Source organism: Saccopteryx bilineata, chromosome 11 (genome assembly GCF_036850765.1).
Source record: "Saccopteryx bilineata isolate mSacBil1 chromosome 11, mSacBil1_pri_phased_curated, whole genome shotgun sequence".
In the NCBI taxonomy this organism is placed as follows: domain Eukaryota; kingdom Metazoa; phylum Chordata; class Mammalia; order Chiroptera; family Emballonuridae; genus Saccopteryx; species Saccopteryx bilineata.
In genome coordinates this window covers 78,138,786-78,158,210 of record NC_089500.1, presented here as the reverse complement: position 1 = coordinate 78,158,210, position 19,425 = coordinate 78,138,786, and the positions used below count along the sequence as shown (strand labels likewise).

Genomic DNA, 19,425 nt, shown 5'->3' with positions numbered 1-19,425 from the left:
AAAAGATCTCTGTTCTTCCTTTTCCTTCCTTTCTGACAGAGGTTTCCCCTTTTCTCTCCAATGTGTCGGGAAATGTCCTCTTGGTAGAAAAGTAGACAAGACTCATAAAAATATTGCTGTATCTTCCCTGATGGATAAAATTCATCAGTTCTCCCTATCTGCTATTGAAATGAATAATCCTAGGTCGCTTGTATGAACAGAGAGTCTTAGCCAAGCGGCCCTCACGCTAACGCGCATTTTCAGATTGTTGGTTCTTAAAATGAAGCCATGTGCCACAGAGTGTAAATTTCAGTACATTAGAGGGTTCACTGCATCCACGTTTGTCCTATCAAAGTCCACCCCGTTGGTCTGTCTGGTGAGTCAGTTGTCGTCACCCAGTACCTCCAAGAGCACACTTTCCGCTGGTTTACAACAAGTAGAGCATATCCGTGGGCCGCACACACAGCCTTCAATTCTTAAACTGAGTCAGTTATCCAACCATAATCATGGTTAAAGAAAGGAAAACAGTCATGACAGTATACGAATGTAAACCTTTAAGACAGTATTATTAAGTATTTATTTACTTTTATTTAAAAAAAAACCATCTTAAACAATAAAGAGAATAATTTCAAGTAAACGTCCTGGGCCTCCGAAGGGGCAGATAGGAAATTAATTCCTGGTGAAAAATAAATTGCTGGCATATCCCCCGTTCGGGACAATGGAAGAAAACCAAAATGCCCAGTGGCAGAAAAGGAAGCGGTGGGGAAAAGGTTGTCGTTATCAGCAAGCCCCCCTCCAAAGTAGTAACAGGATACCTGGTTTGTGACCAAGGTGATGCAATACATGTAACTGTCGTATATTATGCTAAATAGCAACCCTTATAGGACCTTCTGCTCTTAAGCCTCTCAGACAATGGTGGCGCTTATATCTAAGATCGTTTTCAAACTCACAACGTTAGAGGGGGCTTTGGGGATAAAAAGATTCATGTTAGGGACCAGAAGGGGGCAGGGTAGAGGGCACGTAGGATTTGCCTTACCCCTTTCTCACTCCTAGTTTTCCTGATGCTTTCAGCGAAGAATGCTTTAGAGTTGTGTCCCCCACACACACACAAAAGAAACCAGAATACTGACCAACAGGAAACGTCACCAAATTGATATTCAGGGGAGGAGCCCGCTGAACAGATCTCTCCAGACGCCTGAGCATATGACTTTGTTATCCTCGGTGACAGGGGCAGGTCCCACAGCAAACACACACACAGTTCTTCAGCAGTTTCTGTCGCATCTCTCCCGAGCCGGCTCACCACAAGAAGAATCTGGATTGAGTGAGTCTTCCCCTCTCCCCAGGGTCAGCTGGTACGGAATCGCCAGGGAGGCCGTTCCAAAGGGGAAAAGTATGCGATGGGCAGCACATGCCGTAGGATGACGATTTACAGAGCTCTGGTGGAGTCTCGGCAGATTCCGCCTTCGCAGCATGACATGGACTGCGAGCATTTTAAACACTCACGAACGAAGCGGGAGCTTGGAACGGCTCCCAGTGTGTCTGTGGCTTCCTGGTACTGCGTCAGGTCCTGTTTACCGCCCGCCCGGTAACTCCCATGACTCAGTATCAAAGGGAATGTGATCAAAACGCTCCACACCTCTGTGGCGGGTAATGACTGACCAGTGGCTCGGGCAGAGGGGCAGCGATTAAAGAGCTGGGTGACGAGGATTTAACCTTTCAACCAAATTGGAAAAGCCCCCAAAATGCAGTATTATCATTTTAAGTGGAACTTGTTTAATTTAATTTTTTTTTATATATATTTTTCCAAAGTGAGAAGCAGGGAGGCAGAGAGACAGACTCCCTCATGTCCCCGACCGGGATCCACCTGGCATGCTCACCAGGGGGCAATGCTCTGCCCATCTGGGATGTTGCTCCATTGCAACCAGAGCCATTCTAGTACCTGAGGTGGAGGCCATGGAGCTATCCTCAGCGTCTGGGCCAACTTTGCTCCAATGGAGCCTTGGCTGCAGGAGCGGAAGAGAGAGACAGAGAGGAAGGAGAGGGGGAGGGGTGAAGAAGCAGATGGGCGCTTCTCCTGTGTGCTCTGACCAGGAATCGAACCTGGGACTTCCACATGCCGGGCCAACACTCTACCGCTGAGCCAACCGGCCAGGGCCTCATTTTTACTTTTATTTTTCATAGACTAGATGGAGCTTAAAAAAGAAACCAGTGAGGTATTGGGGCCAGGTGATCATCCTGGACTGTGGCAGAGAAGGGAGCTCGGGAAGTCAGTACCTGCAGCCTCTGGGCTACAGGAATGGTGTCAGACAACCAGTGTTGACATCCAGAAGGAAGGAAGGTCCTCACTCCTCCCACCCCGGTTTTCTTCGCTACGTGCCCCAGCATCTCCCCGAGCTGCTCAGAGTAAATCCACACGGGAAACTACAGACAGGGGCTGGACAAGCCACAAACACTCCAGGGGGAGCGGAGGGGACTCCCTCCCGGGCAAGGGTGCTCAGGTATCCGCTAGCGAACACCCTCTCTGGGACGTGAAGGGGGAGAGAAGGGCTGAGGTGATGTGCGTGTACTACAGCCCTGTGACAAGAAGGCGGAGGTGCCTCCTGGGGTCACTGCTGGCCTCACAACCCCATGTGGGACTCTGATCTGTTACTGCGTTTTATCTTTCTAACCAGGTTGAGTCAGGAACGAAGCCCTGTGGCCCGTGAGCGGGACTTAACAGTAAATACCGCAAGGAAAGGCCGCTGGCCTCTGCTGAGTCGGCCTCTGTGGTGACCGTGAGAAGAGGCGACACAGGCTCTGAGTGACGCGCGTCCCAAGCACACGCAGTGGGCACCTGCCGTGCAGGGGGGACCCAGGCGCAACTCGTCCCCTCACCTCCCCCGTTTATAGACCCGGACCTGGCCACAGGCCAGAGGCCAAGCCAAACCAGGTCCACTCTCAGTCCCTGACGCTGCTCTCCAGTGTCAGCTGGCCGGACACGGCCCCTCACAGGGACCGGTGACACAATCATGTCCTGCACGGGGACCAGCGAGCAAATCACGGTGGCCAAAGACAGAGCCGCTTCCTTAGTCAAATAAAAAGAGTTTTTCCTCCGAGGGCCTGTGGTTCCGAGAGCACGGTGTCACTGGGAGGACTGGAATGGCCACACTCCATTCCTCAGGCTTCCTGGGGACAAGGGAAGCCCTCTGCAAGGTGTCACAGAAGAGTCCTGTCCCTGTGCCTCCACTTACTACGTGACACGGGACAGTTCATGTCCCATCCATCGCATCCGTATCCTCATCTGTCAAGAGAATAGTCTTTGCTTCTTAGACACACAGACCCTTCCGTGCAACCAGGGCACATACACAAAGCACCCACCAGATACTGCTGAGATTTACAAATATTTAATCATACATGTCGGGGGTTGTGAATGATACTGGTTGTATAATGCGGTAAAATCAACTGGTAAGCTTTGTAGAAACACGTGCACACAGGCGTGCACACACACACACACACACATACTCACACACACTCACACACACACACACACACTCACACACACACACATACACACTCACACACACGCACACACTCACTCCTACAGGTAGGTACGGATTCATAGTACCCATGTCACGATTTCTGGAGTGACTGAGTTAGGACAGGGTCTATCCATGGACATGTGTTGTGACCTCCCTAGGGGACTCTAAACGTGACCAGAACTGAGACCCACGGGGCGTAGGTTTTTACCTGAGGCCCATGGAGATTTTGAGAGAATACTGGAAATTCACGAACTTGCGTGGGGAAGAATTCAGAGCTTTATGTTCACGGAGCCCCCACTGAACTTCGGCGTTCCCCCACCGTGAATGCCGCAAAGCACAGCAGCGTGCTCTACCCTGCCCTTCGCCCCAGAGACACCCAGGCCATCACTGCACCCTTGCCTTCGCCGGCTCTGACACCCCGGGGATTCACTCAGACTTGTGACTATCGAAATCGCAGTCCTCGTCACATCTGCCCCTGCCCCAGTGGCCGGCACACTCATCAGTCAGCAGAGCCAGATATCAACAGGACAACGATTGAAATTCCTTTTAAAAGCCAAATTTTTAAAATTTAAACTATACAGGCAGGTACATTCCTTATTGAGGTAGCGTCCGCACGTGGAATGTTGTGGAAGAGCCTCACTCAAGGGGCCAAAGAGCCGCCTGTGGCTCGCGAGCCGCGGTTTGCCGACCAGGGCCCTAGACTACAGGGCAGTGGGGGACACTATGCCACGTCTGCTAAGAAAGATTTTGAGGGTTTTGGTTTTTACTATTGTCGGAAGCGTCTGTAACCTGATGGATTTGATTGTATGCATTTCTACAACGTTTCTCGGGTAAAAGGCCCTCTCTGGGGCTTCACCGGGGTGCCCTGGGCATCCGCGGCACACACCCTGGCACGGAGCCTGCCTGTGGGGGCGGCGGGTCAGGAAAGCGACCCCCCCCCCAGGGGGGACAAGCTCATGTGCGCACACTGGCCTCCAGGAAGAAGCTGAAGAAGTGAGGTGGCCGTCACCCGAGGATGTTCCCGTCACCCTGGCCCCTCCTGTATTCGTGTCCCTAAGAACGGCCACCCTTCCCTTCCGCCTCCACTAGCGGATACCCCGGCGAGAACCCCGAACCCGGGCCTGACTCTGACTCCGGTGGCCGCACAGGGCAGGACAGGTCAGGCTTTGCTTTTGCTAATTCAGTGCAGACGGACAAAATGCAACGCGTATTTTGTGTGTGTGTGTGGGGGGGGGTATGTCCTTTCCAAGCCTAAAGTATACGATGTGGAAGGCTTCTGCAGTGAGCATGAAAGGATTCACTTAAAACTGATTCCGGCAAGCCCTAATGACAGCGTACATTTCATAATAAGCATTGCGAAATGGCAGCTTATGGACAACAGCAACAACAACAACAGCAAAACACTGCTTAGTTGGTGATACATTGTTACCACAACGATCCCCGTGCCAGAGTCAATTCACAGATAAACCCAAGGAAACCCGGAAAGACGGGCAGAGGTCGAGCATAGGAGTAGCTCTGCTGTGTAAAACTCTGTGATCGTTCAGAAACAAGCCCTTCCGATATATTTCAAGGGCTCCGGACGCCTCTCCGCTGTGCTGAGTGCACGGTCGCCTGGCACCGGCTCTCTGGACGCAGAGAGACTAACCACGGATATTAGCAGACCCCAACGCCCCCAGCACCATGTATTTTTCAGAAAAGTTAGCCCTTGCTTCGATGTGGCCACAGCGGGTCCCATTATCCAAACCCTGTCATTACAGGTGGCGGACACACAGTGGAGAAGCAGGTGAGAAAGAACTCCAGCCAGAGTGATAATTAAAAGTGAAAAGGGGAGGGTCAGCCTCTTTCACTCTGCTTGCTCCTTGGGTGGGCCTGGCACTGATTTCCAAACGGTGGGGGGGCCATCTCCTCTCCTCAGGGCAGTATCTGAGGGGTCACACGCTCTATTTCTCTGGGTTCAAATGGGAACGCCCCTGTCATTGTATTTAAAATGTTACCTTTTGTACGGAGAGTCAAAAATGTTAAAAAATGATTAGTTCTCAGAATACATATTAGGAGGAGAATGAGCGTGATCTAAAGGCTGAAAGGTTAGCCATAGGAAAAACAGGCATTGTTTTCTTGGAAGGGAAAAAGCATTCTAGGAGAAGAAAATTGTTTCCAGGGGAATGGGAAGGAACATTTCAATGTGTCTCTCTCCTTTCTACTTGACTGCGGAATCACCTACCACGGGCTTGTCTCAGCTCTCTCGAGTGTGTGTCTACTCTTGGTCACTTGTGGAAGCCCATTATTATGACATCACTCAGGAGAGGGTAAAAAGTATGGGGGGGGCTTGCTACAAGCCCTTGCTCAGTTATTATTCAGGAACAGGGGCGGTAAGGTATTCCCCCCCCCCCCCCCCCCACCGAGGGAGAAGGAAGGGGCGTAGCCATGAAGTGTGGATAAGAAAAAGCTTTATGGAGTACAGAGCGCTTCCCGGATGATGTTCCCTGGTCTGGGGACATGGAGGTCTGAGAAGTCGCACGGATGAAACTGCGTGGGGGGTATTTAAAAGGGTCCCTAGGGTGGTCGAGCTGATATGACGTGGTGAAATCTCACCGGCTGACGGACAGTCGCTCTTTTTCCAAGGACTCCTGGGAAGTTTCTTTTGGCACGCATGGATGTGGGCGGCTCTAGTCAAAGTTCCTGGGTTTGGTTTCTCACGTGACCTTTCCCCATTATCCATCGACCTGACATTCTGACCTTTTGTGTTAAATAGGAGTGTGGCTTATTCGTCTGGCTACTTCCTGCTGGTTAGGGGCGTCCTGGGGAGGGGGGAGATCGGCAGGTGGTGGCTTTGAGGGGTGTTACCTTCTGCTGCATGCAGGCTTGGTGAAGAGCCTTGGCCATTTCTACTAGCCGTGACCATTAAAAACTTTAGATGCCATGTCCACAGGTTTCAGACAGGGGTTTGGGCACTGAGATGAAGAGAAGGGGGGCTCCTGGGGAGCCCGGCACCCAGATCCAACCAGAAACGCCAGAGCAAGAGGCAGGACAGGGCCAATGGCTGGCGGAGTGTAAATTGACGGAGGAGGGGCTTGAGAACACAGTGGAGAAGGGAGGGGCCCCAGGCTGGCAGGGGAGGAGAAAGAGAGAATGGTATTTTCAGGTGAATGAGAAACAGGATTCTGCGAAGGGAGGGGAGGGGGCTCTTGGAGGGAAGAGACCTGAGTGGAAGAGGTCCACAGAGGGACCTGAGAGGGGTCCCGAGAGAGGGGCGCCCCCGGGGGTCAGCCAGGAGGGGGAGAGAGTTAGGGGTTGGTGAAGGAGGATAGATCAGGAGCGGAGGGTTTAGGTGAGGTTTCTCTGGCCAGAAACGACCTGTGTGGTAAAACAGGCGGTGCAAAGATTAGGACGGGAGCGCGAATAACTAGAAGCCCCAAATGTAAGGGATCTCCAACCAGTTCCCAGTTCTTTTGGCGATAGTTAAATTGATGAGAGTGTTAAAACCGAAAGTCCCTTCAGGAGGCTACGTGGTTCGATTATCCAGTGGGTTCTGTGGCCCGGCCACAGCGGAGAAGAAGAACAGTTTCTTCTTCTTTAGGGAGGGAGAGATTTCGGATAAGGCAACCCCAGGAGTGTTTTTGAGTCAGGTTTAGATTCCTGTGCCCCTGTGGCCGCCCTCAGTCCTGGGAGTGGTCAGAGTTGAGAATTGGCGTCCTGCAACTCAATCTCTGGCACCAGGACAGTTAAGTAAAGTGGGAGTGACCAGGACGTCTCCACGGGCACACACACACTCGGAACAGAAAAGAGGTCCCTGACGCAGCTGCGGTTTTGGACAGGGAGTCTCAGCGGAAAGAACTGAGGGGAGGCTGGAGGCAGGGGACTTAACCGCACTGTGTGCCGAAGTGGGTGGGAGGTCAGAGGTCCTGGTTCTTTCTCGGAGGGGAAGGGGAGAGGAGCGGCCCCAGCGGGCTTCTTACTCCTCCCGGGTTTTGGCACCAAGTGTAAGGAAGGTATTTTCCTCCGCCGAGGGAGAAGGAAGGGGCGTAGCTACAAAGTGTGGATAAGCAAAAGCTTCATTGAGTACAGAGCGCTACCCTGACAATGTTACCTGGTCCGGGGGACATGGAGGCCAGGGAATTCGCACGGATGAAACTGCGTGGGGGGGTATTTAAAGGGTCCCTAGGGTGGTTGAGCTGATATGACGTGGTGAAATCTCACTGGCTGATGGACAGTCGCTCTTTTTCCAAGGACTCCTGAGAAGTTTCTTATGGTGCGCGTGCATGTGGGCGGCTCTAACCAGAGTTCCCGGGTCTGGTTTCTCACATGACCTTCCTCATTCTCCACCGACCTGACAGGGACTTTTCCTTTTTTCCAAATACATGGTTGTAGCTAAATACTACGGAAGCAGTATTTGGGAAATGATATTTCATACCATTCTTATGTTGCCTAAAAGGGACTACCGACCGTGTGGACGAATGAAACACCACTGCAGCAGAGAGAGAGAGAGAGAGACGCTGGAATGACCACTGTTAGCAGCCTGGAGCGTGGGTGTGAAGCTCTCACTTCTAGCTCACATTCCGAATTCACTATCTGTAACAGCCGTGCAACCTTGAGCATGCTCCTTAACCGCTGCGTGCCTCAGTTCCCTCATCCCTGCAAAGCGGAAAATACTAGCACCTACCTTACGAGGCCGTCAAAAGATTAAACGAGTGCAATGATGTATAAAAGCAATTATGACCACACCTAGTACAGAATGAATACTATGTAAGTGTTCACCTTTATTATTATTACTACCACTATCTTATTACATGGTCCGTACCTAGTGCAGTGCTTAAGACTGTAAACCAAGCTTAAATATATATATGTATACATATTTGTATATGTGTATATACATATATGTATATATGTATACATATTTGTATATATGTATGTGTGTATATATACAAATATATGTATGTATATACATATATGTATATATGTATAAATGTATATATGTATGTGTATATAAATGATTTTTATGGTTGACCACTTGTCATTCTGAGAGAAAGCTTTCCAAATGGCATGTGTCCTTTAAAACACATAGAGTGCAACATGACGGTTATTAGTCTTGATTGCATTATGAAATAACACAGAATACTGCAACACCGATCCCAGAAAAACCAAAAAGCACCTAATAAGCGGAAGCTCTAGATTTCAGATGGGTCTCAGTACTTCCCTTCATGTCTTGAAAGGGTGACTTGGGGAAGATAAATTCTATTCTCTGTGATTATATTTTGTTTCAAGGTAAGAGAGAATCTTGAAACAGCACTTTCTACGAGAAAATAAAACTCGATGGGTTCGGCAGTAGTGCGATATCTAAACTCCCTTGTAAGATTTTCTTTTATTGGCTTTTGGGCAAACACCCACAAATTTCATTAGCTTTGGAGAGACGTATCGTCAGAATACTTGGAAGTGTTCTTATGGGTCTCGGATGCCTCGATGTAAAAAAAGCTTCCCTAGAATATATACACACATACACATTGTCCTAAACTTCAGTTCAGTTCTTCACCAGCTCATTCAGCAAGAAAGGGAGAGAGAGAGCGAGGGCAAAGGAGGGGGTAGGGGGAGAGAGAAGGAGATGGAGAGAGAAAGGAGAGGGGGAGAAGGGGAGAGGGAGGGGGAGAGAAACACGTGAGCAGTTGTGTCCATGTTGCGGGCAGAGATCGGAGGAGGGAGAGACAGAGAACGAATGAATGACAGTAAGGACAAGTGTCACCAATTATTAAAGAGAAAATACTATCTATAGGTTAAAAAACTACAGGCCACATAAAAAAAAAAAGTCCACAAAGAAATGAAATAGTCGATGTCAGCCATATTTCACCGTAGTATCTGTGTCCAGTCCTTTAGAAGGGGGGGTGGGGAAAGGGTTCTCTGAAAGATCATTGACTGAATAGAAAGGGTGCTAAAATGATTGGGTAAATTGTTTCCCACTGAAAGAGTAAACCACTGAAGAGGAGACTTTGCTTCTGCCCGGGGTTTACATTTGAAATGATTTATAGTCTGCAGTTTCTGGGTAGGGTCATCACCTTCATAAATACCAGCCCCGTAAAAGGAAAAGCAACTCAATAAGAGGAGGAGTTGGTGGCCCTCCCCCCTGCTCACGCCCGACACTTCCTGCTCCCACGTGGCGCCCGTCTATAACAAAGCCGCGCAGGCTGTGCGGGTCTGCACCAGTCCTTGAGCCTGTCTTCCCGTCTCCGTCTCCCTGCGCAGCAGCAAAGGGACCCACAGACTCTTTAATAAAATATATTATGCACATTAATATTTATAAGCCTATGAATTGATGTTTAAATAAACATTCACCAACTTGTGCCAATTCTTTTGTTTCAGACGTTAAATCACACTCACATTGTCTGGGAAGTCAGCCTTCAGCTCGGTGACACTCTGACACCAGTAGGCAGCCGTCTTCTCACTGATGAGCTCGATATTCAAGAAGGAGCTCTGTCCGGGGCCGTACAGGGGGCCTGAGGTGGTCCCCCGGACGATCCTGGGTGAGACGTTGGTCACGATGTCCTGATGAAAGGGGAAAGATAGTGAGTCTCTGTTTGACAAAGGAAAGCTATGATCTGTAATTCTAGGCTCATTTCCATATGACAATATTTTACCAAGTCCCTTCCCACACTTCTCTGGAAGCCTTTTAAAAGGTATTTTAAATTGCAGTTGAACATTAACTAGTTCCACATGAGAGAGTACAATACAATATTGGTTAGCTTTATTGAAATTGCACCCTGTGATGATAAGGTTAGCCTGGTGAAAAAAAAAAAGTTAAAATATGTACATTTCATTTACACTGGTTTTGGGGCATACACATTTTCATTTGTTTGCCATTAAACAATAAATAAAAGCGCGAGCAGCAAAACGTAAGAATATCACTTCAGTCTATTTAATCTAAATAATTTCCAAGGAGATTTTTTTAAATTGAATTTTATTGGGGTGATGCTGCCTATCATAATCACGTAGCAGGCAGGTGCTCAATTCTACAACACATTCTTTACACTGGGTCATGGGTTCACCCCAAAGTCAAGTCTCCTTCCATCACCATTTACACCCCCATACTCCCCCTCCCCCCACCCCTGCAGCTACCACACTGTTGTCTGTGTTCATGAGGTTTTTTTGTTTTTTTTTCTTCTTTTGGTCCTTATTTGCTTGATCCCTCCACCTCTCTTACCCAACACCCCAGCCCCTCATCCCTTCCACAGCTGAGATTTTTAATCCCAGTTAATAAGAGTTAATGTTTGTAAAGAATTTTCTTCCCTAAAGAGTAATTCTAATGTAAATCAGACATCCAAGTGCATAGCAGTACTGCTGGCTCAGCACAATGTAACTAACACAGGTCCTAACACACTGACCAGGTCACCTAACCCACAGGATTCTAGCTACGAATCCACATAGTCACTTTTCCCAGGAATGACATAGGGATGCAGCAATACCTTCCCGATCACTATCAGCAGTCAACTGTCAAATTAACCTGCTTGTAAAGTATAATGAACAACCCACCACTGCCTCTCTGCTTCTATTAACAAAGAAGAGGAACATTCTTACATTACCAAAAAATGAAAAAGAAACAAAGAAGAAAAATGTCTCTTCAGCCAACTTCCAATTAAAATTAGTTTTGAGTAAAGGTCATTTAGTTAAGGATTTATCGGAATTACTCATTTAAGTTCCCCTCCTCACCATCTTGTCACTTTTAGTGAGATAACATGAACCCCCATTAGTATATAGCAATTAAGGTCAATTTACATATTTTAATTAAGAACCACCCCATATAAAACAATTAGCGTAATAGGCATACTAACTGGATTTCATAACATTTGGACGTTTTTCCAACTAGATAGACAGGAAACCTTAATTAGCATTAATTAGTACTGATCTGCATATGTTTGATAAGGCATACCCTTGCCACAAAAGATTATTTATTCCTGAATCTGCCAAATGCTACAGTTGCCGAGGATAAAAGGGCTTTTCTTCGCATTGCATGTTAATTTCTGGTAATTTACATTCGGTTTTACATTCGAATTAGTATATTATAAAATAAATGGTATAAATGTTACAATAAGCCTCCTTAAATATGTACATTTTTCCTTATAGTCATCCTGCCAGTTAATGTTTCACTAATTAAGCCATTTTCACGTCTATTGTAACTGTGGGCAACATCACCAGCCTTGCTTGGAATTGCTGGCATAAAAAACCACATCCTCACAGGATCTTAATGGGAGAAATGACAAGTTGAGCCACTCTGGGACCTCGAAGCCCAGGGGGTCAAGTCTCTGCCTTGGCAAATGCCCAAATCCCTGCTCTGTGCCCCGCCCTGTGCCCGGGGTCCGTGTACCCCCCAGGTAGGCACTGGCTCACGTGCTGTGCCGCTGTGGTCTGAGCAGACCTCTGCGCACACGGTCACACTCCATGGGGCTGGTTTTCCTCTATGTCCTGCGTCCCAGAGCCACACTATCAAGCCCCGAATTCTCCCCTCTGCTCTGTCCCCACTCCAAATGCTTGTCCCCCAGGTAGTTCACGGTGTCTGCGCAGAAGCGCTCGGCCAGGTGGGTGAACAGACTCCGCGGGCAGGTCACCACACCGTGTCACCCGCAGAGGAAGGGGCAGTTAAGACATCCTTCTGTATGTAACCTGCACTTCCTGCTTATTCAACAACAGGGACCCCTGTGGCCCCAGGGTCTCGGCTTCTGTCCTCTCTTCTGGTCTGAGCCTCGACTTCAGCCCCTGGGGAAGCCTCTCTGATCTCTCCCATACCTTCCAGGCTGTGGCTCAAGCCACCACCGACACATACACCTTCCTCAACTGTCACTGTTAACACCCCGCATGGTAGATGTCCAGATTCCTGTCCGGACCGTTGGCTCGAGTCCATGCTTTGGAAGAGGAGAGATTGTTGCTGCTCTTACACACCCAGCTTCCAGCCTGGCCGTAGGAGGTGCTCAAATGATGCACTGAAGGAGGCTATACTGAAACCCCGGCCCCCAGGGGGGGTTCTCGTCCTGCGGCCCCGGAACTCCGTGGTAGTTACTGCTGACCGGACGAGGGGGTCTGGGCTTCCATTCAAGTCTCAGGTAGGTACGGATCCTTTCCCATTCATCCATCCCTCTGGATCTGGGGTCCTTCCTGTCTGCCCCCCCCCCATCTGTCAGGGGCCTCTCCTCAGAACACAGACCTCCAACGCCCTGTGGCTGGACCCGGGTACCAGCGTGCGGTGATATATTCGTCCGCTACTCCTCCTCCACGTCCCATTCCACCCTCCACGTGCTTGAACTTGATCATCCCGGGGCTTCTAAGACCTTCCTAAGAGCCAGACCTACACCGCTGGGTCTGTCTGAGCTCTGGGATCCCGAAGGATGTCCTCATTCAGATACAAACCGATGTCTAGTCCAGGGGTCCCCAAACTTTTTACACAGGGGACCAGTTCACTGTCCCTCAGACCGTTGGAGGGCCAGACTATAAAAAAAAACTATGAACAAATCCCTATGCACACTGCACATATCTTATTTTAAAGTAAAAAAACAAAATGAGAACAAATACAATATTTAAAATAAAGAACAAGTAAATTTAAATCAACAAACTGACCAGTATTTTAATGGGAACTATGCTCCTCTCACTGACCACCAATGAAAGAGGTGCCCCTTCCGGAAGTGCAGTGGGGGCCGGATAAATGGCCTCAGGGGGCCGCATGCGGCCCGCGGGCTGTAGTTTGGGGACCCCTGGTCTAGTCTCTTATTCAGGGGGATGTGAATTCCTAACCTGGCCCGCAGCCGCCTGGCCCACAGCCATCCAGGGGACCTTATTAGAGTTCTCCCTCTCGGGACTTTAAACCACAAGGGTCTGTGCCCTGGGCTGAGCCCACATCTTCGTGATAGGCTCAGGAAAAAACAGGAACGTCATAAAATGAAAAAAGACACAGAACAGAAGCATTGCCCCTACAACCAGTAAGGAAACACTGGATGGATGGTCGGGGAATTCGAGGCCAGGCGCCGTGGGGTGGTGGCCCTAACGACACTGAGGCCAATGAGGCCAACACAGCCAAAGGGTCAGCCAACTAACAGTTTCAGGGCAGGGAAATCAAGTACATACTCTTTTCTTAACATCTCTACGCCCACCCCTCCCCCGCAACCCTTAAAACTTACAATGCTACCGTTAGAGATTCTCCCTTGGTGCACCGCGAGTGACGTTTATTGTTGATGTGGGGCCGTCACGCTCCTCTGTGACCAGGGGCTGAACTGTGCATGTACCCTGGGTAAGGCGTCAGGGGTCTCCCTAACCAAGACCGAACCAGACCAGGAACAAAAGGGATTCGTCCCCTTCATGGGGGGCGGGGGTAACTCCTTTATGCTGCTTTCTGATAGGCTGTGTTTCTCTAAACAGGCCAGGTTTCTCTTTCCGTAACGCAAGCAAGCAAACAAACAAACAAACAAAAAAATATATATATACATATCCTTAATAACTGCCCAAATTACAGATGCCTAGTGTGCAGATCTTATCAACTATCCGTGAGTCAACTGTTACCATCACGGGAATTTGAAAATTCAGCATATTCCAAATGAAATGGAGGTGCCAAGGTTCACGGTCACCCGGCAATCAATCAGTAATAGACATCGTATTCTAGGCTTTCTAGAATCCCAAATTAGTTTACATTTGCTGCTAGGTTGTCAAGAACCATCTCCGTTGACCTGAGGCTTCACAGAATTTTTTTTTTGACTTGTTCATCCTTTTAATTTTTTTAATTGATTTTAGAGAGAGGAGAGAAGGAGAGAGAGAGAGAGAGAGAGAGAGAGAAAGGGGGAGGAGCAGGAAGCATCCACTAGTATAGTTGCTTCTTGTATGTGCCTAGATCGGGCAAGACTGGGGTTTCGAACTGGCAATCTCAGCATGCCAGGTCGAAGCTTTATCTACTGCACCACCACAGGCCAGGCTTCTGAGAATTTTTAAATGAAGCGAAAGATGAACAAAAACTTAGATACGACCAATTATCTTTGGTTATATGATTAGCGTTAGAGCTTCAATAATTGGCCAATAACTTAGTAAAAGCTTTTGACCTGGGAATACTAGAATTTGAATATAATTTTATAACATAATAATTTGCTTTAATATTTAATAACTAAATCATATAAGCCTTGCTGAAGGGAGTAAATATAAAAAAAAAACACATTCAAGAATAGTTAGAACACATAAGAGTTTATTTTCTACGACAAAGAAGATGTAGCACCATCGCTCTAATCTTCAGTGCATTAACAATATTCAGGTTTTTAAAAATTGATGTTTATAGGTAAGGAAGTCTTTGGTGATACCGCTGCTTTATGTGACATTGTAACTATCATTATAAAATTGAGTGTTAGTGACCTCTTACCACTTAAAGTAATGATAGTGATTTTCTCAGCATTAGTAAAGAGATTTAAATGGTAAACAGACTGATTATATTTGTTTAAGTTCATTTACTTGACCTCTCTTATCCTGGAAAAAAAAAAAAAGAATTACAGTGTTTCCATGGTTACTGCTGGATTAAGACACTCACAATGGTCTCAATAAATGGAGAAAAAAAAAGGACCCTTGGCAGAGATGTCTTGCTAAGAGACTAGGGGGAAAAATGGGGTCCAAATAAGTTGGATAAAAATAAAAAATAAAATGTGTAGGGTGAAGCACAGCTGCTATACCAGACGTCAGTTCTGAGCTAGGTAACTGAATGAGCAGATCAAACTGGGAGGAACACACAGACTATGATACCTTAAACCAGCAAAGCGCTACAATGTATTGTTTAGTGAAACATTCTTCTGTGACCAAATAAATATAAGAAAGAGAACAACTGAAAATAATTTAGGGGAGCTGTTACCCACTGGAATAGCTGTTGGGAGAGGAACTGGGAACGGAAGGCTTTCTAAAATCATTAGTGAGATACAATTAAAAAGAAAACACCCCAAAACTATAATTCTAGATTCCTGAAAGGCAGACACACATGACAGAAAGAGAACTATGGACTTCCAGGACAAATTGTCTTCTAAAATATATCGCTTTCCATATCAGTGGGATTTCACTAGACAGTCTTCCCTCAAAAAGCAGAATCACATTGCTAATAAATCTAACAACAAAAGTCCGGTTAGGTGACACAAGTCCATTATTATCAGCCTGGCAGGCTGCTACCCTAGGAATCGTGAAAAGTAAAACAAAATTTACAGCAGCCCCGTTTCCAGCGCGACACCGCTAGTAGAAAAGAACTCTCGTTTTATTTTTTCCAAGAACCAAGTATATTAATATTTGATGATTCTCAAAAACCAATGTTATAATGATCAGAAAAACCTCTCCTTGGCTGGATCAGGAGGAGTGAAATGGGCAGAATGAGAGTTTTTTCATAACACATCAACCCTTCCACCCCACTGTCTCGTATAAAGACAGCACTCCTTGGCCCTGGCCGGTTAGCTCAGCAGTAGAGCGTCGGTTTGGCATGTGGAAGTCCTGGGTTCGATTCCCAGCCAGGGCACACAGGAGAAGGGCGCACCTGCTTCTCCACCCTTCCCCCTCTCCTTCCTCTCTGTCTCTCTCTTCCCCTCCCACAGCCAAGGCTCCATTGGAGCAAAGTTGGTCCGGGTGCTGAGGGTGGCTCTATGGCCTCTGCCTCAGGCGCTAGAATGGCTCTGGCCACAACAGAGCAATGGCCCAGATGGGCAGAGCATCTCCCCCTGGTGGGCATGCCGGGTGGATCCCAGTCAGGCACACGCAGGAGTCTGTCTGCCTCCCCACTTCTCACTTCAGAAAAAGACTAAATAAATAAATAAATAAAAGACCAGCACTCCTAAACCTGCACTAGACAAGATTTACCCATGTGTCACAAAGAACTCTAAGCCTGTCTGTCCACATGGAAAAACACAGTAAACAAGAGAAACAATGTTACCCTAGAAAACAAGATAAAGTATCAGAAAAACAGCGGCCTGGAAGATGCAGAACCGATAATAATTTAGATGTTTACGGCACAAGCCTTTTCATATAGCATCTTACCGGACCCTTAGGAGACCACATCGAGTGGCTGATGCTAAAACCAGGGCTTAGAGCAGGGGTCCCCAAACTACAGCCCGCGGGCCACATGCGGCCCCCTGAGGCCATTTATCCTGGCCCCCACAGCACTTCCGGAAGGGGCACCTCTTTCATTGGTGGTCAGTGAGAGGAGCATAGTTCCCATTGAAACACTGGTCAGTTTGTTGATTTAAATTTACTTGTTCTTTATTTTAAATATTGTATTTGTTCCCGTTTTGTTTTTTTACTTTAAAATAAGATATGTGCAGTGTGCATAGGGATTTGTTCATAGTATTTTTTTATAGTCCGGCCCTCCAATGGTCTGAGGGACAGTGAACTGGCCCTCTGTGTAAAAAGTTTGGGGACCCCTGGTTTAGAGGCACCACAGTGACCAGTCCACTGCTGCACACGCTGGTCCCTGTGAGAGATGACACTAGAACCCAGCTGTGTGCATGTGCTGTGGCTAGTTAACAGTCACAGTGATCACGTCACGCCCAATATCCGTGACCATAATTAGGACTTATTTTAGTTGCAAAAAAAAAAAAAAAATCAATTTGATCAATTTGAAGACATTCAAGTTTTAAAAGTGGGATGTGGTTATTGAAGGAAAACAGGTATTTCATGTAAGGCAAGAAGGGACACGCAGGGAGGGATGTCTCTCGGTCCCTTCTCTCCCTTCTGTCTGCACCAGGCCTCACTCTTCTGTCCGTCACGGAAGCACCCCCCGCCTCTGATCACATGATCAAATCCAGGCACCTGACAAGTCCCGAGACACAAGTTAAAGATGTACTGACTCCCCCCCAAACCTGTCATCTCTAGGGCCCCATTTTAACCCCGGTGGCACAGACACTGATGACCTGAACTTGGGTCTGATACTCATCTCGGTCTAATGAAGTATCGCTAGCAGGGCAGAATTCACTGGGGTTCGCACAGTCGCTCGTGTGAACAGCGGGGTAATTAGACCTGAGCGGGTGGGTCGTCTCCGAGGAGTCCCTGTACCAGGGCCAGTCTAAAACGGTGCCCCTTACAAACTCAGAAAAAAAACACACAAACAAACTCACATGGACCTTGATAAAGTGTAACTAATTAGGAAAACAGCAGTAAAAGAGAAGAAAATATATATTACCACTTAGTGAAATGAAACTTTCCTTATTCTTGAATCAACCACGACCATCTGTTTTCTCTTCTCGTAACCCTAAACCTTGCGAGATCAGAGCTCTAGGCAGGAATCCTCTGAAATCATCCTGTGGTTTAGATTCTGTGTTTTTCAACCGCTGGTCCACCAGAAATTCCGTGCCGACCCATGAGTGACCCACCCTGAGGGTGTGTGAAGACCACAGACCCAATGATCTTGGTCAAAGCCACTTACGCTGAGGGTGATTTCTGCCTTAGCGGTCCCCGAAATAATGCTCCTTTGTTCACCGGTCCCCACGTGTAACAAGGTTGGAAAAACCACGGGTTTAGAGTGCACCGGGAGCCCTGTGATTCCAGCGTGCTGGTGCTCTGGGCAGGAGACCACATGCCTGGGGCGCCTGCTATCCCAGTCACGGGGGTGTGGGGGGCTGCCCTGGCTGTGGAACGCCCCAGGTTAGGGGGTGAGAAAGCAGACGGACTACGGGGTAAACAAACACATGAGAACACCAGGCTGTGTGCTAGACCGAATAGGAGCACAGGTGACCGCCAGCCTGGGCAATGGGTGGGCACTGGACATGCGGAGCACCCGCTGTAGTTGGGGAAGGACTTCTACGCACGCTGGCCCGGACGCCCCCGCCTCCTAAACAGCACCCCCCCACCCGGACCTGGGGTCTCACAAGGAGGGAGACTCCTTCCTTCCCTCTGGTTTACACCTGGCTGGCGAAACAGGGGGCCCCGGGCTTGGAGAGCCTTTGCCTGTCCTCGTGGCCCTTCGCAAACAGCTTGCCACCTTGTCTGCAGGACGTTGAAGCCCAGCTCCGTTGGCTCTCTGACTCTCCTGGGCCACCCTGGCTTCGTGATGGCGCGGAGAAGTGGCAGCGTCTCCAGGGAGAGGACCCAGCACGGGCCTGAGCTGCGACACGTGAGACGGGAGTATCGAGCCCTTCACCGCCTCACAGACCTCAGACAGCCTAGCAGAGGCGGTGGGGGCGCAGGGCTGGAGGCTGGGGACACGGCAAACGAGGGCGTGGCGACCGCAGGCGTGGGTCAGGCACGGCGTCTCGGAAAAGACGCCCGTGGTCAGGAGTTCACACCTGTTCCCGCGGCTGTGAGAACACCGGGCGCTCTGCCGCCCGTTCACGTTATTAACACCCGTGGCTCACCCCCGCGGGGCTCTCCTGGAGATGCGTCTTACAAGGGACAGGTGAAGAGACTCTTTTCCGGAGCGTGTTATCAGATGGATTAGAACGCGATTAATCAGAGGGCCAGACTGATTAAATTACTGGGTTCACTGTTCAGATAAGAGGCTTCAGATACACTATGCCAAACCGTAATGAACTGAGGAATTTCTGCCGGCCTGTTTGGGAGCAGCTCACGGGATGAGCTCTGAAGACACCTCCTCAGGCCCAGAACAGCAGCTGGGAAGGTGGAAGCCTGAGTCCGTTCCGATAATTAGTGATCACCCTCGCGTGAGAGCGCAGAATGTGCACTGACAAGGAGAAGTATTTTCTAGAGCTTTGTGTGAAACGTTAGGTACCCATCCCCCAGGGTTTACTGGGGATGTCACCGTCGGTGGGACGGTTATTACTCAGGGGGACGGGGCATCTGAAAGGACCCACGTGAGTGTCCCACATCCGCAGCAGGGTTAACGAGACAGGGAGGAGAAGCCCTCACAATGTCACGCGTGGATGAACACGGGACGGCATATAAAAAACACAAGCAGAAGACGCACAGCTGAGAGCTGGTGTCAAGGTGAAGCAGGTTCTCTGAG

General features: G+C 48.6%; 1 protein-coding gene across 2 annotated transcripts in view; it reads right to left on the bottom strand.

Annotated features, from left to right (window-relative positions):
• The window catches only part of DPYD (dihydropyrimidine dehydrogenase), a 660,046-nt gene that overhangs the window by 278,198 nt on the left and 362,423 nt on the right, over nucleotides 1–19,425 (bottom strand). For both annotated transcript variants that reach the window (XM_066246448.1, XM_066246450.1), the window contains exon 14: nucleotides 9,864–10,028. In XM_066246448.1, coding sequence (XP_066102545.1) covers nucleotides 9,864–10,028 — 165 coding nt within the window. The remainder of the gene's footprint in view (nucleotides 1–9,863; nucleotides 10,029–19,425) is intronic.